Source organism: Ictidomys tridecemlineatus, chromosome 11 (assembly GCF_052094955.1).
Source record: "Ictidomys tridecemlineatus isolate mIctTri1 chromosome 11, mIctTri1.hap1, whole genome shotgun sequence".
Classification (NCBI taxonomy): Eukaryota; Metazoa; Chordata; class Mammalia; order Rodentia; family Sciuridae; genus Ictidomys; species Ictidomys tridecemlineatus.
The window spans coordinates 38,646,863-38,674,292 of record NC_135487.1 but is presented as its reverse complement, the minus strand read 5'-3'; the positions used below and the strand labels follow the sequence as shown (position 1 = coordinate 38,674,292).

Genomic DNA, 27,430 nt, shown 5'->3' with positions numbered 1-27,430 from the left:
CTTACAATTATTTTTGAAAATTCAAGAACTGGAGAGATACCAGAAGACTGGAAAAAAGCAAGTGTAGTACTGATCTTCCATAAAGGTAAGGAAAAGAGAGAATAGAAAGTTACCATACTGTGAGTCTGAATCAATAATCAAGTAAAGGAAAAATAAAGAGAAAATCTGTAACTATACAGAGGAAAAACAGGTACATAAGCAGCAAGTAACAAGTTAAAAAACAAAACATTATGCCAAATTCATTGGCTTTTCTGTCCCTTTGAAATTTAAGTTAGCAAATTAAATTTTTAAAGAAATAAAACCATGTTGTCTCCCTATCAGATGTCTTAAAAGTTGGTTTAATGATGAAAAACGTATGTTAAAAAATCAGAAATACTAACAAGATCACAATTTTAAGTGAGGCTTGCTAATCTGTGATTTCCCTAGATAACTGAACATTTTGAAACATTTATAATCCCTATTTATCCCTAAGATTTATCCACTTCAGCTAAAGGAAAAATAGGAATTAAAGATAACAGAGAAATTCTGAGGGAAAAAATTTCTACCTAATTTTAATCGTAAAGATTAATACTCAACTATCAGTTCATTTGGAATAAAATTATCAATTTTAAAATGTCCATAAAATTGAGCCTAGTATTAAACCATATTCTCCACAGTACCTTCAGAGAAGTACTTTCCATTAAGTCAGTGTACTGACAATCCAAGGCTTCAAATTAAATTCTCTATTATCAACACGGTAGCTCTAGGTATCTTACCAAAAATTGCTGGGTTTTCCAAGAATGCCTAAAAAGTGAGGTCCCCCCCCCCATAATTTGAGTAAGCAGTCTTAACACCATGGATTCACCATGGATACCTATTAAAATTTTTTATAGTATTAGGTATCTTGCTAGACACTTTACATTTTCTCCTTTCATCATCACAACATAGTAGACAGATATTGGTTATTACTCAAATCTTCCAGCTAGATTTTTTTTTTTTTAAACAGGGATTCTAACCTAGTCCTCTGGCTTCAAATACATTACACTTTTCTATTAAATCAATGAAATTTGAAAAGAGTTCTTATAACATAAGGGTACAAAAACATAACTTGAAAATTGCCTCAAGGAGTTTAAGGTATTAAAAATGAGCACAAGGGCTGGGGTTGTGGTTCAGTGGTAGAGCGCTCGCCTAGTACTTGTGAGGCCCTGAGTTCAATCCTCAGCAACCCCTTGAAAATAGATGAATGAAGCAAAGGTTCTGTGTCTATCTACAACTAAATAATAGACATTTAAAAAAATAAAAATGTGCACAAGCTTTAAGGTTTGATCTAGTTTTGCATGCTGAGTCTACAACTTCCTAATAAATTACCTGTGTGCTCTAGCCAAGTCACTTTTTCTTTCTCCATTTTCTCCAGAATAAGATAATATAATAACAAAAAACATTTGAGGTTTCTAGGCAGATGAAATGGGGAAAATATGTGTAAAGTAATACAATAATAGGTATTCTACTTCCCTTTATAATTTGGAGTCTCAGATCACCCAGATTCACCACTATAATCCCAAACTCCACACAGTGTTTAATATAAAAAAGTCACAAAGGATACTGGTTGAACTTAAAAAAAAAAAAAATCAGCTAATACTATAAACCATGTGCAATTTTTCAGAGATACACAATCAAGAAAAGGATAAAAGCACTAAGTTAAATTGTATTTAGCGTCTCCTTAAATAGGAAATGAAACGTTAAGTTGATGAACTCTGAAGATAATAGATAATGATAGTAATAAAATAAGGTATGAGCAAAAGACAAAACAAGTGATGAAAAAAATGCTGTCTAGAAACCAGATGAGAAAAAATATCCAATATGAGATACAGAAAAGTATTGGTTATTTTACCTAAAATTATTACCTTGAAAACCAAGAGTCAAACAGTATAAAGAAAGCCTATTTTTTCCTTAAGACTATCATCTCTGAAAAACTAGAATTGCTTTTTGATTTAAATTTACAAAGAAAACAGTTTATAGGTAGTTGTTTCTGTCTTTTAGAAATCTACTAACAAATCTGAATTGCTCTTATAAATGTGACAGAGGGGCTGGGGATGTGGCTCAAGCGGTAGCGCGCTCGCCTGGCATGCGTGTGGCCCGGGTTCGATCCCCAGCACCACATACCAACAACGATGTTGTGTCCGCCGAGAACTAGAAAATAAATATTAAAAAAAAATTCTCTCTCTCTCTCTCTCTCTCTCTCTCTCTCTCTCTCTCTCTCTCTCTCTCCTCTCTCACTCTCTCTTTAAAAAAAAAAAAAAAAAAAAAAAAAAATAAATGTGACAGAAATAGGGTGCTTTGCCAAACAGAAATCAGGTACAGACACTAGCTAAAATTCATGAATTTCAATCATCACACCAAGTCTTAGCACAACTCTTACTCTTACTCACCTATTGCTAAACTCTTACATAACCCTTGGACTTGTGAAACAAAAAACAGCATTGACTCCATAAAGTGATTTGGTTACTCAAGCAACTGGACAACAGAAGATTTGTAGCATTTTCCTCTATTGAAATCACTGGTAGCTTTTTTTTTTTTTTAAAGATTCTCCCAGTTTATTTCAACAAAGCAGTATAAAAAGCAACTAAATAAACAAAACAAAACAAAAACTTAAAATCTATAAATAGGATGACCATACACATGTTTGCATAGGACAGTCTTTATGCCTGCTATCTAGGCAAAATTATTATTAGCAGCCTCCTTCACTCTCAAAACTGTCCCCATTTAGACAATAAAGTTACCCTCTATCATAAGAATGTAACTGGCATTTTCAACATATAAATATCATGAAAAGCATTAAGATTCTGAGTATTCAGATACAGCAAATTATCTTTAAAGAAAAAAATCTTAAATATGAGTTTACAGTGTCTGAATGCAGAAAGCAAACTATAGAAATTAAAAAAAATACCAGAATTCTATTGATAATGAGTAGTTACATAACATTAGAGACACAAGTAATATTAAAGCTGCATTTTTTAAAAGCTATTTGTTATACACTAGAAGATACATTTTTAAAAGGTTATTTACACACACACACATACACCACATGCTGAAATAAAACATGAACCAAAACATAAAATGCTGTTACTCCAGAGCAGTGGGATTGAGGACTGGAAGCATTTAAGAGACTCTTTGTTTCTACTATTTATATTCATGTTTAATTTTTTCTAAGTACACATTTTAAAAATATGTTAAAGAAATAAATGTAGCAATACTGACAGTGCTCAAAAACCTTTCCAAGTATGTAGTATAAAATGTAGTATAAAAAAATTCAGGTGTGCCAGGCAAGTGACCTGCCATAGCCCCAGCTGTAACATCATTTAAAGGTAAAGTACAAGGCAATAAAAAGTACTTAAAACTTAGCAATCACCACTATACTGAAATAAATGAAATGGTGAGAAGAAAAATGGCCAGTAAAACAAAGCATAATACTTAACTTTTTTTCCACACCCTTCCTGCCAACAACATGAGCATGACTCAACATTCAAGAAAGCAATCTCAGGAAGAACAAAAACATCTACTACATCACATCACCTAACAAAGTACTGTTTTGACCATGTGGTATTTGGCAGTCAACCAAAACATTTCTTCTGAGACACTTTAGTTGATCTGGCTACTTGCAAAATCTTTCTTATGTCATTCTAGTATCTAAATTAAATTCAGTAGCTTACTAGTATGGAATTTAAAAAAAAAATACATTCTTCCCTTCCCCAACCTCAGATTAACAGCTATTAAAAGACTTTAGAAAGTCTGTTTTTAACCAACTACCAAATATAAATGCTTTAGGAAAGTTTCCAGGTAATCTAGTCTATGTACAACTAGGAAAAATTAAACATGTAAATCTTTAAACTGAGAATTTTAGTAGTTAGTTCGAGCTTTGAAATAACTGCAGAATTCTCATAGCATAATACTTGTTGGAAATTTGATTATGTTTTCCAAAACAAAACCTGATTTATCTAACAAAACTAGATCTCTTTACAGCAAATATAACAAATCAACAAATTAATGCCAGAGGAGAGCTAACATGACAAAGGAGTCAGACTAAAACAAGGCTTATATTTCACACAAACAAAACAAAAACAATCCTGAACTGAAAAGAACAGGTGGTTCTACAAGTGTTCTGGCACCTTATCCCTTAAAATTACATATGTCAAAGTTGTTTTTATATATCTGATTTTAGCTGCCAATGAATGTCGCATGAAAACACAGGCACATTTTTGATAGTTATTAAAAGTATATATGAAATTTCCCTGATTTAGTTCAATTATTGTCAGAAACCTATCAAGATGATCTGAAACAGAACTAGAATGAATTGCAATCTGCCTGACAGGTTTTTGTTTTTGTTTTTTGTGTGTGGTGCTGGTGATTGAACCCAAACACTCACACAATAGGCAAGTGCTCTACTACTGACCTACATCCTCAACCCAGTATTACTATTTAAACATAAAAAAAATCCAAGAACTATAAGTTCTCGGAGATTATAAACCAGAGTATTCATGATAAAAATCATAAATCACACACTTAGTTATTACAAAAAGATTTACTACATTACAAGTATGAATTTTGAATTTTTTATGGCTAACGAAATTTTTAAAGAAAAAAAAGAAAGATTAGGGAAAAAATATGGAAATAAACTGCAGTACAATGAGGAGGAAGATCAGGCAATGACAATCATCTCATCCCTCTAAAAGCTCATTCTCTCTGGCCAAATCTTAGGAGCACATTTTTATACATACTACTCTGGGTATAGAATTCAGTGTTACAATAGTTACTTTCTCATTGGGCATCTCCTATGACTATGGCTCTATGTTGGCCATGTTGGGAATGCCAAGGTGAAGCAGACAGTGATCTTGTCTTAAAAGAGTTTCAATCTATTAGAACACATAAACATCTGTCTACAAATAACTGATTTGAGCAAGGTAAAATAAATGATAAAAGAAAGGCACTAGAAGATTTAAGGAGAAAGTTATAAGAATAAGAAAGATTTCTGAGAGGTGGCATTTGACAGTGCAGGATTTGGACAGAAATGGGGAAGAAATATTACAGCAGTGAGCCATGGTAGAAAACAGTATTATCAGATGAAGTGTTTGAACATTTCTTTAATAAAGTGACTATAGAAGTGATTGCAGAGCTAAGGAAACAAGGGATGCTAAAGACCCCAGGAATAAGGGAGCAGCAGGAAGCCTTTACTACTTCTATTCTGAAGTAGCAAGGAATAATGTTATCATGGGCCAATCACAGGAGGAGCTACTCAGTGTATACTGCAGCTGTAGGACAGTCACTGCTAAAACTGCATCAAAGCAGGGAAGGAGCAGTGGCAATAAATACTCCAAAGTTTCTCTTTCTTTTAACCTTCCATCTTCTGTTGCTGCCTCCCATTGACTAAACCCAAACAGAAGCCTAAGGACAAAGGACACCGGGTGATACAGGCTGTAAAGTTCAGGCTCCTGGAGCATAGAACAAAAAGCAGAAAATGAATCTGTAAGAAAGTGGAGAATAACCAGAAAAGATATACTCCCAGACTGAAGGGCTAGTATAAACTCAAAGAGAGGTTAAAAAACACAAGACCAGGGCTGGCATGTGGCTCAGTGGTGGAGCACTCGCCTTGCATATGTGAAGCACTGGGTTCGATCCTCAGCACCACATAAAAATAAATAAACAAAATAAAGGTATTGTGCCCACGTATAACTAAGAAAATATTTTTTAAAAAGACCAAATGAGGGGCTGGGGATGTGGCTCAAGCGGTAGCGCGCTCGCATGCGTGCGGCCCAGGTTCGATCCTCAGCACCACATACAAACAAAGATGTTATGTCCACTGAAAACTAAAAAAAATAAATATTAAAATTCTCTCTCTCTCTCTTAAAAAAATTTATAAAAAAAAAAGACCAAATGAAGAATAATATTCTTTTAGAGACATAAGATGGTATTTTTCAGATCTGGATGCTGACTTTGAAGGAAATCAAAATTAGTAGCTGAACTGGAGAAAGTACTGGGGTTCAAGAAGCAACACATGCAGATCCACCAGAGCAGCACCTTGACACTTTCTAGATATAACAAAAAAGCAAGCATCATCTAGGCTTAAGTCCTAGAAAGTAAGGGTCTTCCTGTGTGACTCTGAACAAATCATTTGGCTTCTCGGAAACTCCTACTTCTACTATTTAAAAAAAAAAAAAAAAAAGGAAAGAAAAGAGAAGAGAAGGGGAAAAAAACAGAGACTGAATTCTGAATTAACTTTTAGGATTTCTTCCACTTTTAGGATTCTGTGAAAGGAGTATCTCCAGGTAAACAACCTTATTCACCCAGAGAGTAAATACCTCTGGGGTCTACTTATTCATCTTAGAAAAATTATTTTAATTTAAATAAAGATAGTAAGAACTTGTAAGTTGCGACCACATCCTCTTGGTATGATAAAAAATGTTCAAACTCAAGCCAACGACCATTTAGTGTAACCTAGAAACTAAGGGAGAAAGACTAAAGCAATCAGATTTAAAAAACATTCTCAGGAATGCAGAGAATGCAAAGAAACAATGGGGTAAAGCAGAATAACTTGGTTGAAGTGGCACATTTTAGAAAAAACAAAATAAGTTCCTCAATCAATATAGTAATGAAGCCAAGTTCTAAAAGGTGCCTCCAGAAATAAGTAAACTTTAACGCAGGAAGTGTGCACAATGTCTCTCAAGCACATGCATGCAGGTACCAGATGGACCTCACCATTCATTCATGATACAAATATTTGTTGAATGACTATTATGTCTATGCCTTCCAAGTAACTGCCCTGAATTCTCTTACAATACAACTTAGCAAGCTTTTTCCTGTGATAAAATCAGTGCACTGGGACCAAACTATGCAAGCATGGCTCTTAACATTATTTCAACTATATTAGAGGACATATTTAGAGGTGAGGGGTGTTCAGAATCTGCCCACCATTTATAACATGTTTCTAAAACCTACTTCAGTCCCTTGTCTTTCCAGTCTGCTGGTAACCAAGAACTTTAGTGACCTGGGAGACTTTATTTCACAAGGAAAAACTGAGCCAGTACAACTGAGTTAAAAGTTTGCATATTTACAATATTATTATTTCTCATATTTTGATCATATAATAAGCATGTGTTAAAACACCTACTATGTTCTGTTGGAACCAAAAAAAAAAAAAATCCCAAAATATGGCTCTTTCAACTGAAGAACACTGCAAGGATCTCAGAAGCATATCTTTCTAAACTTCTCCTGCCTTTTTTTTTTTCCTGCTATACTTTCTTTCACAAGGTAGGCCAGAGAAACTAGAACCTCTCTCCCAAAGCCAGCTATAATACCTAGAAATATACCCCCACCTTTGTGTGTAGATACCTCTGACCTACCTTATTTGACCTTCATTTTGGAAGGGGTCCTTCCCCATTACCCAGGATGAAGGAATGTTATACTGAGAAAAGAATGATAATGACTACACAGGCCTTTACTGAGTTTCCCTCATTCAATTTATTACACTGGTCATACACCTTTTTGTTCAACCACATTCTACACAGCTGTCTATTCTTCACATAAACAAAGTTTTCCCTGGGTCTTTAGGTATTCACTGTGAAGGCCCTCTTAACATGTAAAACTTTTAAATAAACACATCTGTTATGCTTTTTTCTTAAAATCTGTCTTCTGTTATAGGGGTTTCAGCTGTGACTCTTATGACAGGTGAGGAACAGTATCATCACACCTTTCTATTCCAGCAAACCAAGCACTTGATTAGGGACAAAGGTGCTGGGGATACAAAGATGAGTAAGAACCTTTGATCTCTGGCCTAATGCAAAAATCAAGACATGTGAGCAAAATAAACAACTTAGTGAAAGTTGTAATACAGGGACATGAACAAAATACTGTAGTAGCCACTGAAAAGACAAGAGTACTCTCATTCTGAAGGAAGATAGATGCCCATATGTTGAGCAAGACCTGATGGCCTACTACCTGAGATACAACCAGGTAAACTAACAAGGCTGTGTGAAAAACAGAATTGGGACCAGATTGTGAAGGGCCTCGAAAGATATGTGAAACAGCTGGACTTTAACAACAGGAAATCAAAAATATTTTTAAGCATGGCAGCGATTCAGTCAGGTTTGTTTTTTATTAAAAAGGATGAGTGGGGAAAGTACAGTCAAAGACTGGTCAGAAGATTTTTCCAGAAGTCTAGGTGAGAGATGATGAAGGAAAATTAAAGCTTTATCATCTAGGAAAAAAAAGACATTACCAAGGCGAACAGAACCTGGTGACTGGTCACAGAAAACAAAGATGGAAAATGATTTTAAATAACTATATCTCTGGAGGTAGAACTTCACAATTCATCAAAATATTTAAACGGGACTATTTGCTTAATATATCTTCAATCTAAGAACTATTTTTTTCAAGCCTAACAATCTTTGTTTTAAACTTTTACTGAAAATCTTACAAAATTTTAGTAAGTACATTACATTAATCATACAAATGTTTCCTTTATATCAAAATCATTGGCATAAATATCAATTATTGGTCTACAGTGTTTAGATATTAACAAACTCAACATATAGGGGACATCTTAGTATTTGCTTTGTAGAATAAAAGCATGATTATAAATTATTTTCTTGTCATCATCCTCTCTCTCAATCAACAGCCTGTAAGCCAGACAACTGCATGATTTTTCAATCAGGTTATATCACAATGCTCTTTCATAGATGGACCAAATTTGCACTCAACTAAATTCCCTGCTGATCTTCAAATCAACTGGGAATGGCTGAGTGGTTAAATTACTACTGAATACAATCTCTTCATATTTAACAAAAAAAAAAACCTGCATATCACCTAGAACTTTGGAAATACCAAATGGATATGACCAATGATCTTTGCAGCCTCTGATAATACTAAAGGGCATTTCAAGTACTTCATTCCTGTACAAACCAAACTCGGGACACTTTTGGAAACAAAACTTCTTATCTTTCTTGCTGTTCACTTAAGCACTCAGACTAAAAATCTGAGTTTTTAGTGATGTATAAAGCCATCTCCCTCCCCATATACATACAAACAACAAACAGCATCCTTAACAATTTCCAGGATTAGGAAAGGAAATATGGCATTTTTATTGAAGCAGTCAGTCTCTTGCTGCATTACACCAAAAATAAAAGTATTAAAATTTATTTTTTCTAAGTAAATCAGAGATGCTGATACTAATCGTTAAAGAGCTTTCTCACTTACTCAGTTTAATATAAGCAATGTCTTGTGAGAAGATTCAAAAATAATTGAGAATTTCCAACTTTAAAATTCACTGCAAAAACTCTTAAAACTATGAGGAAAAAAAAAACCTCCCAGCTTCACCAATGAGATGCTAGTAAATAATTACTTGATTTGTCTTTAATTTCCTTAACACATCTAAAAAGTTATACAGTTTGATCAACAAACAAAACCAAGTTAGTTTGGGCTGGGGCTGTAGCTCATTGGTAGAGCCCCCGCCTCACACGCCTGAGGCACTGGGTTCCATCCTCAGCACAACATAAAAATAAAGATATTATGTCCAACTACAACTAAAAAAATATTTTAGGAAAAACTTACTTCAAATTAGCAAGAATTTATCTTGTTCAATCTTTCAAGATAAAAATACTTGTTAAATACACAATATAAATGCCATGAAAAAAGGAAACGATTCAAAACTGCCTCCTAGTCTATTAATTATAAGCAAATTTCACTAAGGCAGGCTGAGAACCTAAAATCTACCCTTCAAGTTGTTAAGTGAACCCCATAAAACTATACCAAAGTTTTCAATATATTTGCAACAGATACTCAAAAAAGCACAAACCACCTCCCACCACATACACATACGAAAAATAGCACCCATAAATATACACAAAAATACTGGGTCAAGCAAGAGCATAATGTTTAAAGCAAAACATCAAAAAGTAATTTGGTTTGCAACTGGAGATCCTATTAGTGGACAACTGGTCAAATTTAAGCTTTTCATGGGGGGGATAAAAAAAAAAAAAAGCTTTAACTTTTATGTTTAAAATTACACTCTGAGTCAGCTTTCTAAAAGAAAAACGAGTTCCACAAAAATGATCTTAAAAAAAAAAAAAAAAAGAGGAAAGGAAAGCGATTCCCTCCTAAGCTGGGTTTGGAGGCCAACAACCTTCCTTCTACCCATCACTGTTGAGGAAGTGAGAACTCCCCAGGAAGAGGGGCCTGGGCAGCCACGTCGTCCTACTCACCCCAAAGGGCGGCGAGAAGGAGGCAGGGGAAGCACGACACTGGCGCCTCTGGCCTTTGCCGGGGCAGGCAGCAGGGACCCCGGGGACTCAGGGGTGGGGACCAGCCCCTCTCCCAGACCCTCGGGGTCTACTCACTCCGCAAGCGGCCAGCAAGAAAGCCATTCGCTGAGGCCCCCGCCCTCGGTGCCTCCTGGGGCGGGAGCGGGGGCTGCTCCTGCGCACCCCTCTTCTACTCCCTCGATCAGATCCCCGGGCGGCGGCGCAGACCTCCCAGCCAGAGGTTCAGCCCGTCCCCCGGGGCACCGCGTCCCTCCGCCCCGCCCGCGCCGCGGCCTAGGGACCGCCCGGATTGGCTGGCCCCGCCGGCTCCTGGCAAAGAGACCCCTGGCGATTGGCCATGGGTCACCTGCTGGAAGGGAGGCGAGCGGCTGCTGCCTCCCGACGTAGCCAGGGCGCCGCCTGAGAAATACGCCACGGCACCCGGCCAGGACAGTTGTCGCTCACGGGGACCCAGGTTGGCTTCAGGGATTCGGCCGCGGGGCGCCCCATTGGATGGTGAGGAAGGATCAGGTCACAGCGGTAAAAATGCTTCACCTACACTCACCTCAGCATTTTGGCAGCTGCAGGTAACTATGGAGCCTGGACCCAGAAGTTTCATCTTGATAATGATTTTGCTTCCTGAAAGTTTGTTTGTGTCGCATGCGGGTGGAGGAAGGCGGGAGAGAAGCATACTACTGTATATCAATAAACAAAAGCTCGGGATGCCTGTTTAATTTTATTAATCGATGAGGCTTCCATGGGCCTGCTGTTGTGCCGTGGCTCCATAAGGAATGTAGGTGTCTTGTGAAGATTCTTCAAAGATCCAGATGGCATAACTTAAAATTACATCTAAAGTTTGGGCTTAAACGACCTCGACAGAGAAACACCCAAAATTCAGGAAATCAGGGACATAAAGGATCTGAAAGGCAATCTCCTTTCTGCTCTGTTTTTGTCTGTGGTTACTTCTCCCAGGCCTCTATTAAATTCCAAAACATCCAAGTATTATTTTGTACTTTTGTAGTTCTGTTACCCTCTACATAGCACAGTACTGCACTAAGGGCTCAGTAAGTGCTAGCTGAATAAATAAGCTACACTGCTATACTCAATGTTAAAGATTTCTTTTTTATGTAAACTGGTTCAAAATGTCCAATACCAGTGCACTCTTCTTTCCCCTACCAGCTCTTTTAAAAGCCTGGTATTTCCCCAGCGCAGCTACCTACCTCTGTAAATGAAACCACTACCATCCACCCTAACACCTACACCGTAAACCTAGTAGTCTTCCTGACAAACCTCCCATATTCCACTTTCAGTCCATTACCAAGTTCTGTCATTTGTTTCCTTCCTAAATACACCCTCAATTTTCCCTCTCCCCATCACCACCACCCTATTACAGATCCTGGCCTCCTGGAATGATATCCTCACTAAAGTCTTGCTGAATCTACCCTAGCTCCTTAGATTCATTCTCAATACAAAATAGCCAGACTAGTTCCATAACCAATTTTAGTAGCCTCCTCATCACTCACCTCACCACCAATTAAAGAATGTCAACTGCTGGACTGGGGTTGTGGCTCAGTGGTAGAGCATGTGCCTTGCGTGTGTGTGGCACTGGGTTCGATCCTCAGCACCACATAAAAATAAATAAAGGTAATTGTGTCCATCTACAACTAAAAAAAATTCAAAAAAAAATGTCAACTGCTTTCCACAGTGCATAGGATATGACTCCATACTTAACAAAGACCCGTATGGTTTCGCCTTACCTTTGCATTATTTTCTGCCTTCCACACAAAACCTCTTTCAATATTCTTTAATTTGTCAAGGACTTTCCAACTTCAGGACCTAGGCACATACTATTGTCTTTTATACTATCTCCTTGACACCAACTCCACTCTTAATTAATTAACTTCTACTCATTATTGTGTCTTGCTTTGCCCATGTCAGTTCTTCCCATTATATGTTGTCAGACTATGTAAGATTCTTACCAGAATTACAATTCTACATTTAATCAACTTTATTGAATGACAACTTACATGATAAAATGTATCCATTTTATTTTTGTCTAAGATGGACACAATACCTTTATTTTATTTATTTTTATGTAGTCACAGGGATCGAACTCAGTGCCTCAGACATGCTAGGCAAGCACTCTACCACGGAGCCACAACCTTGTCCCAAATGTATCCATTTAAAATGTATAATTCAAATGCTCTGACAAAGGTATGCACCCATGTATCCACCTAATTAAGAAACAGAGCTAAGCACAGTGGCAGATACCTATGATCCTAGTGACTCTGGAGGCTGAGGCAGGAGGATCCTAGGTTCCAGGCCAACCTCATCAATTCAGCAAGGTCCTCAGTAACTTAGCAAGACCATGTCTCAAAATAAAAATAAAAGCTGAATATGTAGGGATTAACTGAGCTGTACTGTAGGCAGATAGGGTATGGCTAGAGGAGGTGAATAATTGGGGGCATGTCTTTGAAAGGTACATAAAAGGCCCTGGGTTCAACCACAGTACTCCATTACCCCCAAAAAAGGGGAAAGAAATAGAGTATTTCTATCACTTTAAAACTTTCCTCATGACCTTCTGAAATCAATCCAGACAACCACTCTGCTTTCTACTTGTTATTTTTTTTAATTAATGCTTTTCCTCATGACCTTCTGAAATCAATCCAGACAACCACTCTGCTTTCTACTTTTTATTTTTTTTAATTTCTACTTATGTTAAGTGTAATAAGTAAGTGAAGTGGGATCCTGTCTGATTTTGTTTAACACTATATCATAAGTATTTAATAAAATGCCTGGAAGATATCAACAATGAATTACCTATTTTTATTCTAAAAATAAACATATCCAATGATAAGCAGTGATAGAGAAAGAAATATATTCATTTTGCCAGATGAACAAGGACAATGTCTATACGCTTTTAAATTTTTGTTTAATATCTGCCTTTCTAATATTTTATGTTGTACCTGGGTAGTCCAGGGACTTAATTCCACAATAGCTGATCCAACGGTTCTCTAGGCCGGAATTTTTAAAAAAAGGAGGAGGAGGAAGAGAAGTCGTCTACATCTCTGATTCTGTCTATGTACTGTACTGCTTGACCCTGTAAGAAACATAATGCTTATTTATATAATTCTTGCTTACCAGTTATTTCATGTGCTTATGTCTTCCCAATTAGAAAGACCATGGGGTCACCAAGGACATTGTACTTAATAATGCCTAGCAAAGTGTTAAGATTTTTTTTAAAAAGTACCCTCCAAATCTCCAATTACCATCATTAGGGGTTAGTATCAAAATCTAAGACATTGTCACTTTTTAATAGTATAAATATTTAAAGTTCTAGTAAAAATTTAATAGGGCCAATTATCATTAGTTTTTCTTATTTAATGTTAATGGCAATAGAGAATATGATCTATCTATGTTTGTCTCCTAACAATAATACTAAGTTTTTCTTAGTGTAAAAAACTGTTACAGTAAAATAGTTAAAGAGGTCCCAGCTCCAGTCCAAAATCCATGCTTGCACAGTTGAACACTGTAGATGGGCTATTAGTTGCGGACATGTAATTCTCATTTTCCTAATCTTGGTATAAAGTCAGTATGCATAAAAGATGGAGCTTGTAAAATGAAAACTAATTACAAAATAAAGCAATTTTTTTTGTGCCAAGAAGCTATAACCAAATTTGGCAACTCAAATGTTGTTAAATAAATCTACAAGTTATTTCAAAAAAAGGTTAAGTGACTAAATGACTAAAACCAACTTATGGCAAGTAATTTCCAACCTATGAATCAGAAGTTAACACTTGCAGTTTAGATATAAGGTGTGTCAGGTGTGTTCCAAAAGTTCATGTGTGAGACAATGCAAGAAAGTTTAGAACTGAAATGATTGGGCTATGAAAGCCTTAACTTAATCAGTGCAGATCCACTGATAGGGATTAACTGAGTTGTACTGTAGGCAGGTAGGGAGTAGCTAGAGGAGGTGAATAGTTGGGGGCATGTCTTTGAAGGGTACATATTTTGTCCTTATTCCGCAGAGCTGTCTTTCTATGCTTCCTGGTATAGTGTTTCCAGCTGCTTTCCACAATTCTGCCATGATGTCCTTCTTTACCATGATCCCTGAGGACTAGCGTTGGCCATCTATGGAATGAAACCTCTGAAACAACCCCAAAATAAACTTTCACTCCTCTATGTTGATTTATGAGGTCTTTTGGTCACAGCAGCAAAAAAGCTGACTAAAACAGCACTTATCTTTGAACTAATAGAACTATTTTTGTGGTTGTTTGGGGTGGGGGAGAACAGAATATGATCATTAAGAAGTATAAAAATCAATATAGGAAAAAGTCAAAATTTTAAATATACTCTTTGAATTTATTTCATGTTACCTTAAAAAATATTGCTTCTGCTAGAAAGCCCCAAAAATGTTTAACTAGAAATCATATTCTATTCTAATGTCATCTCAAACAAAGATGACAAAATACTTTTGGTAGCAACAGAAGGAAAAAAGAGGCAAAAAATTTTAAAAAGTCAAATCAAGTGAAACTTTGGGTTTTCAGTCTGGTATGTATGTAAGAAGCCTGAATGTCCCAGTCTTCTGCCCTAACAAATAAAATGTTAAACAATCTGAAAATCAACAGTTCTTAGATCTATTAAAGAAGCACAGTCACCAAACTGCTGCCCTCCAAATTAGGAGACCAAGAAGCACATACACAGAATCACAACTTAACATGAGCAGAACACACAAGTCACAACTTCTATGGTAACCAGCATGGGCTGTAGGGAAATCAGATCTCTAATTTACAAATGCTGGAAGTGTGGACAAATCTGAACAATATAAACTCCTAGGAGATCAAGTATTGGGATGGAGGTGGTGCTTTTGTAAGTTTTACCTTCAGGAGCTCTACACTGTCATCACAATTGGTATTAATTAGAGTAAAATCTCCTCTTGCTTCTCCTCTAGGCTTCCATGTGGGAGAAGGTAAAAACTCAACTCCGACCCTCTCTAGCCATCCTGTCCTACCTATGGGAGGGAAAAGCAGGGTTAAGGATTTAAGAAGCACATATGAAATTCACAAAATTTACTAAAAGACTAAGACCCAATCACAAGACTACAACATACTTCACCACCCACACCTTACCACCACCTTACAATGTATTGGGCTATCAAGGAAAAATTATAAGAACCTTAAAAAGGAAAAAATAGCTTGAAGAGACAGTTATCAAAACTAGACTCAGACATGGCAGGGATATTGGAATATTACAATGAGAAGTTAAAAACAACTGATTAACATGATAAGTACTCTAATAGACAAAGTAGCATGCAAGAACAGAGGGGCAATAAGGTATTTTTTAAAACTGCTTAAAAAAATGAAAGGACACCATAATAGAAATGAAAAATGCCTTTGATAGACTAATTAGTAGACTGGACACATCTAAGGAAATAATCTCTGAATTTGAGGGTATCAGTAGATAACTCAAAAACTTGGAAAGCCCAGAGGGGAAAAATAAGAGAATCATGGAAAGACTACAGAAGTTATAACATGCCTAATGGGAATACCAAAGAAGAAATGAAGAAAGAAACTTTTGAAACAATAATGACTGAGAATTTCCACAAATTAATATGAGACACCAAGCCACAAATAAAAGCAGCCCACAAAACACCAAGCAGGATAACACCAAACTAAACGTATCATTTTCAAGCAACTAAATATCAAAGAAAAAAATCCTGAAAGAATTTGGAGGAGGGTAGCCTACCTGCAGAGGAGCAAAAATAAGAATTACATCAAGCTTCTCCACAGAAACAATAAAAGCGAGAAAAGACTGGAAAGAAATATTTAAAGTACTGAGGGATTTAAGAAAAAGAAAACTAGGGACTGTGATTATGGCTCAGTGGTAGGGCACTCATCTAGCACATGCGAGGTGCTGGGTTTGATCCTCAGCACTACATACAAATTAAAGGTATTGTGTCCAACTACAACTAAAAAAAAAAATTTAAAAAAAAAGAATTTTTTTAAACTATAATTCTGTACCCTGCAAAATTATCCTTCAAAAGTGAAGACTAAAGACTTACTCTGATCAAAACTTGAGGAAATTTGTTGTCAGTAGACTTGCCTTGAAATAAATATTAAAAGAACAGGAAAATTATTGAAAGCTCAAATCTATATAAAGAAAGAAAAGAGCATCAGAGAAGGAAATGAAAGCTTTTATTTTTCCTAATTCATCTAATATATAACAGTTTCAAAATAGTAATCATGTATTTGATGTGTATGTATGATTAAGTACACTTATGCATAAATGAAATGAAAGATGCATATGATATAAGGGATCAAAGGAAATAATTAGGATTATTTTGTTATTCTAAAATACACTACCTGTGAAATAGTAGAGTATTATTTGAAAGCGAACTTGAATTAGTTGTACATATATATTGCAAACTCCAAGGCAACCAATGAAAAAATTTTTAAGAGAAGTACAACTGATACTCTAGAAAAAGAGAGAAAATGAAATAATATAAAATACCTAATCAAAGCAACAAAATGCAGGGGGGGGAAGTGGAAGACAGAAACAAAGAACAAGGACATTCAGTAGAAATATAAAACAGTAATAAATATAGTAGATGTTAATTCAACTGTCTCAGTAATCAATCTGATGGCAGTGATTTAAATGTACCAATTAAATTACAAAAATTATCAGAGTGGATCAAAACTATAAGCTTCAACTATATGCTATCTACAAGAAACTTACTTTAAATATAAAGACATGCCAAGTGTGGTGGCATATGCCATGAGTTCCAGCACTTGGAGGCTAAGACAGGATTCCAAGGATTGGAGACCAGAATGGGCAACATAGGGAGAGAGACTCAATCACAGGAAGGGGGAAAAAAAAAGAAAGAAAGAAAAACACTGGCCTCTCTTGGGGGCTGGGCTGGGGATGTAGCTCAGGGGTAGAGAGCTTGCCTCATAGGCATGAAGCCCTAGGTTTGATTTCCAGCATCACTGCTCACCCACTATGGGAAGAAGGGGGGAAAAAAAGTGTGTGACATACATAGATTAAAAGTAAATGGATGGAGAAATATTCCAGGTTAATAGCAACCAAAGGAAAGTGGAAGTAGCTACATTAATTTCACATAAAGCCCACTTAACAGAGAGGAAAGTTGTCAACCATAAAAGAGGGCTATAACATGATGAAGGGGACAGTCTATCTAGAAGAATATGTGTATGCCTAACAATAGAGCATCAAAACACATGGGGCAAAAATTAATAGAATTACATGGAGAAACAAATGAATCTACTGTCTTAGTTGGGGACTTCAATATTGCTCTATCAGAAATGCACAGATCCCCAGGCAAAAAACCAATAAGGACATAGATGAACTCAATACCACAATTGACTAGATATACGACATGTATTAACTACTTCCCCCAACAGCAAAATACACATTCTCCTCAAACTCACAGGGACTATTCATCAAGATTCACTATATTCTGGGCCATCAAACACACTTAAAACTGGAGAGAGAGAAATCAGATACTGTCTTCTCTCAGACCATAACACAATTAAACTAAAAATCAAGACAGCTGGAAAATCCCAAACATGAGATTAAACACCCTTCCAAATAATACCTGGGGCAAAGAAGAAATCCCAAGAGAAATTAAACGATATTTTGAACTAAATGAAAATGAAAAACACAATTTATAATATTTGTATTATATGATGAAAGCAGTGCTCAAGAGGGAAATTTACAGCATTGAAGGCATATATCAGAATAGAAAAATGACCTAAAATCAATCTTCTGAGATTCTACCTTATAAGATTAGAAAATGATGATTAAATGAAATCCAAAATAAGCAGAAGAAAATACAGTAAGAATGAAGGCAGAAATCAGTGAAATTGAAAACAGGAAACCAATACAGAAAACAACATAATCCAAAAACTGGTTTTTTAGAAATGAAATTTGTAAGTCTCTGAACAGAGTAAGGAAAAAAAAACCAGAAAACAAATTACTAGTTTCAGAAATGAAAGGGGACATCATAACAGATGTTACGGACATCAAAAGGATAATAAATGAATACTATAAACAATTCTGTATTCACAAGTTAATGGACCTAAATAAAATGGACTAATTCCTTGTAAGACAATGTGCCAAAACACATTCAAGAATAGAAAATCTGAACAGGTCTATACTGGGTCAAAGAAACTGAACCAATAATTATCTTCCAAAACAGAAAGCACCAGGCCCAGGTGGGTTCACTAGTGAATTCTAACAAATGTTTAAGAAAGAAATTACATTGATTCTCTATCATAACTTCCAGAAAACAGAAGCAAAAGAAATAATTCCTAACTCATGAGGCCAGCATAATCCTAATACTCAAACTAGGCAAAGAAAACTATAAACCAGTATCTGTCATGAATAGTGATCCTCAACAAAATATTACCAAATGGAATTCAACAATGTAAAAAAAAGAAACATTCACAACTAAATGGCATTTATTCCAGTTGTACAAGGCTGATACAATATTAATAAATAAATAAATATGATCTGTCACATAAACAGGTGAAAGAAGAAAAATTAGAAGGTCATATCAGTAAATATAGAAAAACATTTGACAAAATCCACCACCCATCTATGATAAAAACTCTCAGTAAATGAGGAAGAAAAGGGAACTTGCCAAAACATGAAAAATATCTACAAAAAGCCAATCAACTCCTGAAATCCCAGTGACTCCTGAGGCTGAGGCAGGAGGATCACACATACAAGGCCAGCCACAGCAATTAATGGAGGCCCTAAGCAACTTAGTGAGACCCTGTCTCAAAATAAAAGATAAAAAGGGCTGGGGATGTGGCTCGGGGGTAAAGTGCCTCTGGGTCCAAGATTCAGCACCCTGGGGAAAACCAACCAAGCAAACAAAACTAGAGCTAAAATCAAACTTAATGGTGAGAAACCAAAAGTTTTCCCTCTAAGATTAGAACATACATGAATGTGGGAGACCAACCTTACACGTAACTGAGTCACACTCCCTGGCTGGATGCTGAGGCGCTCAGTCACAGAAATGTGGCAGAGCTTTCCCCACCCTTCTTGGGTTTGAGGGTCAGTGTCTCATGCATGAGTGTGACTTGTTACAGCCCCATAGGTGAAGCTATGCTCACCTGTTCCTTTCTAATATAATCCCTTGCCCTGTTTAGGATAGAATCTTCCATGGTAGTGCCTTGTGTGTGTGTCCCCTTCTCTTACTGTGACCTTGGGTGTGGCTTACCCAGGTGTCAGTCAACCTGCTGGCAGTGGACATCATGAAGATAGACTCAGCCCCCTGAAACCTGACCCCTTGCCTCATTTGAATAGCTTCTCCTCAATAAAAGGGGTCAGTGCCTGCTCTCACTGTCTCTTTTTCTTCGGACCCTTAAGGGTCTCTCAATCATTGCTAGCAAGCTGTTACAGCGACCTGTTGAGAGCCACAGCCAAACGGGCCCCAGCAAACTTCCAGCTGCCAACTGATTGGTTCCTCTGCGGTGATGCTCATTGGGGCTGTTTCCCCGCCTTTTCAGACCACGGAGCTGCTCATTGGGGGACTTGTTTTGGCTCCGCCCACACAACCCAGCCAATCAGCCTCAAGAGCAGGAGGAGTGGGGGAGGTTGAGAGGCTTGTGGGAAGCCTGTGGTGGCAGTTGGGCTCTGAGGGAATTCCTGAAGAGCTGAGTGGTGTGGTGTGTGTGTTCCAAAATATAAAGTTCGTTTCTTTTGACAAGTGGCTCCTGAATTGTGCCCAGCCAGACTGCGGCATCGACCCCCAACAAAAAGATATTTGTGTCTCTTGTGTGGTTATTTTGCGCAGCCCAGTTAGCCCAGTTCAATTGGAGTGACCCCTGAGCCTTTTAGTCGTAAGAATAGAAACCTGACACATGAAGAAAACTATAAAACTGATAAACAAAACCAGAGAACTATATAAATGGAGACATATTCCATGTTCATTGATAGGTAGACACTATGCCTTTAAGATCAGTTCTTCCCAACTTGATCTACAAACTAAATGCCATCCCAATCAAAATCCAAGCAAGTTATTTTATTGATATCAACAAACTGATTCTAAAGTTTATATGGACAGGCAAAGGATCCAGAATAGCCATCACAATATTAAAAGAGAACAGAACTGGAAAATTGACACTAATTGAGATAGTGCAGAATTGGCAAATAATAATAATAATAATAATAACAAATAGGTCAATGGAACAGAATAGACAGCCCAGAAACAGAACTACATGAATGTAGTCAACTCTTCCTTGACAAAAAGGAAAAATGAATAGTATAGGGAAATATAGACTTTTCAACAAATGGAGCAGAAACAATTAGACATCCATAACAACAAAGAAGAAGAATCAGACCAAGACCTTATTTCACCCACAGAATTTGACTCAAAATGAGTAACAGATCTAAACATAAAACACAAAATCATAAAACTCCTAGAATACTGAAGAAAATCTAGATTATCTAGGGTTGGCAATCATTTTTCAGATACACTACCCCAGGCCTTAAAGAAAGAACTGATGAGAATGAAAGGAGAAGCCACATCCTGGGAGAAAATATTTACAAAAGATGTATCTGATGAAGAACTATTAACCAAAATATATTAGAGAACTCTTAATAAGCATATGAAAAGATGTCCCACATCATATGTCATCAGGAAAATAAAAATTAAAATAAAAATAAAAACTACTATATACCATACAGAATGGCCAAATCTGGGAAATTGACCACACCAAATCCTGACCAGGATGTGGAACAAAAAAGAACTCTCAATCATTGCTGGCAAGAATGTAAAATGATATAGTCACTTTGGAAGACAGGTGTTTTCTTACAAAATCAAACATACTCATACCACATAACATTGAAAAGCCATTCCTTGGTATTTACCCAATGGAGTTGAAAACACGCCTACATAAAAACCTGCACATAGTAATTATAACAACTTCATTCATAATTGCCAAAACTTGAAAGCAACCAAGATGTTCTTCAGTAGATGAATGAATGGATCAAGACATGCTGGTACATCCTGAAGTCAAATAAAGTCAGTTACTAGGTTTCCAAGTAGAAACTTTTACCACATGAAATAAATATACCACTTGGCATATAAGAGAAGTCCCTATACCTTATGATCAAGGCCACCATATTCCAAAACTTGGTAAATTGTATGCAATTCTTAATATATCAAACAGAAATATTTAGTTCAAGATTAGAATGAATATTTAGCAGTAAAATGAGGTACTCAAGTCATAAAAAGACAAGGAGGAAACTTGGATCTATTTTTCTAAGGGAAAGAAATCCATCAGAAATGGAATTCAGGGGCTGGGGATGTGGCTCAAAGGGTAGCACGCTGCGGCCCGGGTTCGATCCTCAGCACCACATACAAACAAAGATGTTGTGTCCGCCAAAAACTAAAAAATAAATATTAAAATTCTTTCTTTCCTCTCTCTCTCTCTCTCTTAAAAAGAAAAAAAAGAAATGGACATTCAGGGAAAGGAAAAACTATGGAGACAATAAAATGTTCAGTGGTTGTCAAGAAGTAAGGGAAGGGAAGGTATGATACGTAAGTGTAGTACAGAGAATTTTTAGTAATGATAAATAGATGTTTTTAGAAATTTATGAAAACTCACAAACACCACCAAGAATGAAACCTAGCATATACTATGTACTTTGAGTAATAATGATATGTTAGGGTAGGTCAATTGTAATGAATGTACCACTGTGGTTGAAAATCTTGGTCATCAAGGAGGATATGCATGTTTGGAGGCAGGGGATACACAGGAAAACTCTGTACCTTTTGATCAATTTTACCATGAACCTAAAACTACTCTTAAATAAATACATAAATAAATATTTTAAAAGTCAAATCATGTTTTCCCTGGGCATTCTTTCACCAATACAGCCGCTTTTCTGAAGCAGATTAACATTAAAAGACATCAGAAACAGAATATATAGCTTCAATATTTTGCATGTCTATTTCCCAGAAATCTCAAAACTGAAATCAGGTTTCCAAGTAGAAACTTTAGCCAGGTGGAATAAATATACCACTTGGCATATATAGTAAAAGTCCTTGCACCTCATGATTAAGGCCACTATATTCCAAAACTTGGTAAACTGCATGCAAATCTTAATGCATTATCAAACAAAGAAATATTTAGTAAGATTAGAGTGAACACATTCTACACAAACTCAATATGCCCGTGACAGTGCAATGCCTTGCTCACCAATGATCCACAGCATTTCGTAACACAGGGATTGCCATGTTTTAGGAGCTTAAAATGTCTATTGAAAAATTAAATGCTAGCTATCAGCTATCATGCTACTAATGTAGCACAATACACTAGGAAAAAAAATGGCTAGGCTGGGGAGCAGAACAGAGAAAATTGAGCGACTGAAAGTAATGGTTTTGTATATGGGCCTTCAGTACCCTTTAATTTTTAAAGTTACATTTTATGAGTACTAGTGCCTGAATGATTTTTAGTTACAGATGGACACAATGACTTTATTTATTGTTATGTGGTGCTGAGGATTGAACCCAGTGCCTCACACATGCTAGGCAAACACCCTACCACAGAGCCACAACCTCAGCCCTAGTGCCTGAATTTTTTTTATATTTATTTTTTTAGGTGTAGTTGGACACAACACACATAATGCCTTTATTTTTATGTGGTGCTGAGGATCAAACTTGGGTCCTGCTTGTGCTAGGTGAGCATTTTACCACTGAGCCACAATCTCAGCCCCAAGTGCCTGAATATTTATAGGTAACATTCTGCACTGGTCACTTACCTTTCTGAAACAACTTTCAGATTTCATTAAAAACACTTAAGTTGCGGGACTGGGGTTGTCACTCAGTGATTGAGTGCTTGCCTCACATGCGTGAGGCACTGGGTCTGATCCTCAGCACCACATACATACATACATACATACATACATACATACATACATACATACATAAATCAAAGATATTGTGTCCATCTACAACTAAAACAAAAGACAAACAAACAAACAAACAAAAAAAACACCTCAGTTGCCAAATTTAATACCAAATAGCCAATTCCTTGCCACAAGATGACTAAAATTGCTTTGTGTTGTCTAGTTATTCTTTGTCTTAAATGTTTCTTCATTTATGTACTATAACTTTACATCAGGGTTAGGAAGTTAATAAATGAAAAACATGTTTATCTCCAGAGGAAAAACTTGGGAAAAGCTATTACTTATATATTTTTTTAAATTTATTTTTTAGGTGTAGATCGACACAACACAATGCCTTTATTTTTATGTGGTGCTGAGGATCGAACCCAGATCCTGCCTGTGCCACAATCCCAGCCCTATTACTTATATTTTATATACTTCTAATAGATTAAAAATTCTGTAGAAGCATGTCTTACCTACATGTTTGCTTTATTAGATTTTTAAAGTTTAATTGTCATTATGGCTTCTTCTTTATACTAGACTGAGTTCCATAAAGGCATGGGCCATGGTACATGGAATACAGTAAGTAAATGCTTGATAAATATTTACTGAATAAATAAATTTTCTATGTTCTCCATACATTCTGGATTGAACATATACTAATTCAAAGCTTTTTCTTTTCTACAATGAAAAGGCAGAAAAATATGTAAGATTTCCATAAAAACACACTGTTAAAATAAATTCCTGGCAGTTAAAGGAAAAACCTCTAGTTATCTGTAAAACTGGACCATCTGTTCTTAGTTCCTTCCTAAGAGTTCAAGATAGAAAAGCTATTACTAATACAACAGAATTTATTTTAAAATTGAATTCTAAAGAATCTTAAGCGCCAATTTAGGTCAGAAATTCATCTGCCTCCAGTAATAGCAACAACACATCTTCTTCTGACATAGGAAACTCAAGTAACTGATCACTTCTCTACACTATTTTACCTGAAAAGAAGAAACATATCTATATTACAATCATTTCCTTTGGGAAACAAAGGGCTTCAAGAGAGAAAACAAACACCTACTTTTCTATGTCACATGAAAATAAAATCTAATGAGTCCAAGGGAAATAATACAGTTGTAGTAACAGATCTTTACATAATGAGATACTGAAATGTATGTCTGAAAAAGTTAATATTCGGTGAAACAGGTTAACACTCAAGAAAAAAGGCTCCAAGGATTTCTATCTTTCTATCTCAGTTATTGGGGTAAACACTATTCAGTGCCTTGAAATGCTTATTGTTCCAAGCAGTGAGATAAGAAAGTCTAAGGAATGTGATGAGAGAAACAGAAACTAACCATTTCCCTTATCTCCTCCAGTCTTTAGGTGGGGATCAAAGCAGAGCAAACTTGGTTGTAAAATAGAAGAACATACAAAACATCTAAAGAAACCCATTTCCATACCACACATGCAACCTATCCTATATACTTCTCCTGCTTGTAGGTGTGATGTAGCCCTCCACAGTAAAATGTCCAAATCCTTTCCATTGAGTCCACCAAGTTTTTTGGGATTAATAAACAGTGTGCTGGGATTTTGCAATCCTGGGGTTGAACACCCAGTTGGACACATGAATCAAGGTATCTCAATACTATTAAAAGATCGGTTTTTCAGCTACTCTTGTAAATGTACCTTAAATACTAAATTCATGTTCTTCTAGAACAGATTTGGCATACATGTAATTATCATACCTGAAGACTGTCCTTTGAATAAAGCCTTTGCATTGCTTCTACTATTTTCCAAGCCTTATAATAACTGCTATCTTTTTTTTTTTTTTTTTTTGTACCAGGAATTGAACCCAGGGGCACTTAACCTCTGAGCCAAATCCCCAACCCTTTTTATATTTTGTTTTGAGACAGGATCTTGCTAAATTGCTTAGGGCCTCCCTAAATTGCTGAAGCTGGCTTTGAACTCATGATCCTTCTGCCTCAGCCTCCCAAGCCACTGGGATTACAGGCTAATGACTGCAATTCTACCACATCTCCTTTTTGCATAATGATGCTTCACCCACAGATTTAATGCTATTTCTGGTGAACTACCAGTCCCTTTGGCTATATTCTCAAAGTATTCAATAACAGCATGGAAAAGCAATCTGTTTCTTCGTTAATTCCTTCAATTATTTATTCATTTAACTAACATTTACTGAGCACTAGTAGAATACCAGGCACTGGCAGAGGAAATGGCAGTAGTTGTTGTATTAGTAATGGCAACTAACAGTTATCAAGGTCTTACTAAAGCTAGGCATTATTTCATCCAATTTACATTTAACTTCATTTAACTGTCACAACAACTCATATTAAGTGGTTATTTCTTGTCCTTCTATAGATAAGGACACTGGAACTCAGAAACAGTAAGTTAAATGTTAATGGTTAAATGTAAGTTATGACACTGGGATACAAACCAGACATTCTGGCTCCAGAGCAAACTTCTTTACCACACTTGCCTTCCTCTGGGAAGAGACTCTTTGGTCACTTAAATGAACATTTAATTCCACATTTCTAAATATCTTATCCTCTCTGTACATTAAATTTGGAAAAAATACATAAATGCTCTTCTTATCAAAATCTTATCAAAGTCAGTATCTGACCTTAAGGAGTCTGTATACTAACTAGAAAGGTGTGAGTTCTACATACTTTAAAAGGTAAACAAGAAGAATATGGTAAGGACTCTGTGAATTGTGCAATGATTATGACATTCAAAGGAAAGAGATCACTTTGAACTTGGATGCCAAGGGAGGAGGACCAATCAGTGGAGTTTCCACAGAAGAGATCAGTTTTGAACTAGACCTTGAAGAAAAGGGCAAAAGACATTCAAAGATTAAGAACATCATACAGATGTAGAGGCCAGAAATTTTTAAACTATTTGGAAGAACATAAGTAAGCAACATCATTTGTGTAGGTTTACAGAGAGATACAGTGGCAGAAATATTGGTACTGGTAGCCTGAAAACAGATCATTGACAGAATTATATGTCAGTCTAACCAAATGTGGGGGAAATCTCATCTGCCACATTCAGTCTGATATTACTATTAAAAACTTATCAAATTGCTGAATCATAAATTTACTGAAATGATGCTGTATTATTTATAAAACTCCCTAAATTAAAGGGGGGAAAAACCCTATGGAGACCATGAAACTGCTTTAAAAAACATAACTCATAGAGTAACTACTAACTCCATATTAATGTCTTATTGTCCCTGAATAACCACATACTCAAAAAATGTTTTTAAGCTTCTATTTGAATACTTTCAAGTGATAGGGACCTCACAACTTGTACAACATGAAATTCCCTATACATCTTATCTAATGAAGCTAATTCCTGGTGTAGGACAAAAGTTAAGTAGAGAGAAAAGTTTATAAAGCAGTTTTCTACAATTCAATCCTCCATATCAAAATAAAATGAAATCCTTCATATGCCATAAATATAAGCTCTTTTGTTGGAGAATAAACATAGATGAGTATTTTCTATATTGTAGAAGAGAGATTTGTTGTTTTTTTCCCTTATTTTTACTTTCTGGGATGGGGTAAGATGGACACATCTTCTACCCTTCTATCAATTGTTTCTGATGAAGCTCATAACATCCTAGCTCCAAGGTAGAACATATGATTGTGAAATTGTGATTAATTTGGATCAGACAAACTACTAAAGCTAAGGTGATCAGCACTGCACCTGTTAATCTTATTGAGCTCCAGAAAGAACAAGAGCCTCCAATGGACTCAGAGTTCCTATGATGTGAGACTAAATTGCTACAATCATCTTAACAACACAAAGGGAAAACCTATCTGAAAGTGAAGCCAAAACAGAAGAAATGGAATCTAGAAACAGAGATGGGGAATCTGAGTCCTCACAGATTGTTTGTTTAAGGAACTATTAATAGTTTGTTTAAGGAACTATTTCAAATTAAACCTCAACTAAATCGGCTTCTCTTTTTTTTTTCCTTGATCCATTTTTGGTTGAGTTTTCTTTCACTTTTATCCCAGTTAGTATTGCCATACTAATCAATGCATGTGGTAATAGCCAAATCATATTAATGAGAAAATGAGATCAACTTCTCAGCACTTACTTATTATCATGCATGATTCTATAATTTGATTATATCAATAACAACTATTGATATTAAGCAAAAAATTAATCTGACAAGTTATATTGTTACATTATGTGCATATACAACATGTCACAACAAATTCTACTATTACATACAA

The 27,430-nt window shown here is 36.1% G+C and overlaps 1 protein-coding gene and 1 non-coding gene across 8 annotated transcripts in view; one reads left to right on the top strand and one right to left on the bottom strand.

The window, feature by feature from the left end:
* Positions 1-27,430, bottom strand: part of Osbpl9 (oxysterol binding protein like 9) — a 141,634-nt gene that overhangs the window by 45,229 nt on the left and 68,975 nt on the right. For 3 of the 7 annotated variants that reach the window (XM_013358926.4, XM_005326079.4, XM_078026245.1), the window contains one exon: positions 6-74. The exons of 3 other annotated variants lie outside the window; for them this stretch is intronic. In XM_013358926.4, the coding sequence (XP_013214380.1) occupies positions 6-74 (69 nt within the window). Of the gene's footprint in view, positions 1-5; positions 75-10,364; positions 10,553-27,430 lie in introns of those variants that run through there. One more of the 7 variants, XM_013358930.4, reaches the window with a different exon arrangement.
* Positions 1,138-1,209, top strand: Trnat-agu (transfer RNA threonine (anticodon AGU)). Its single transcript has one exon. It is a non-coding gene; the product is annotated as a tRNA-Thr (tRNA).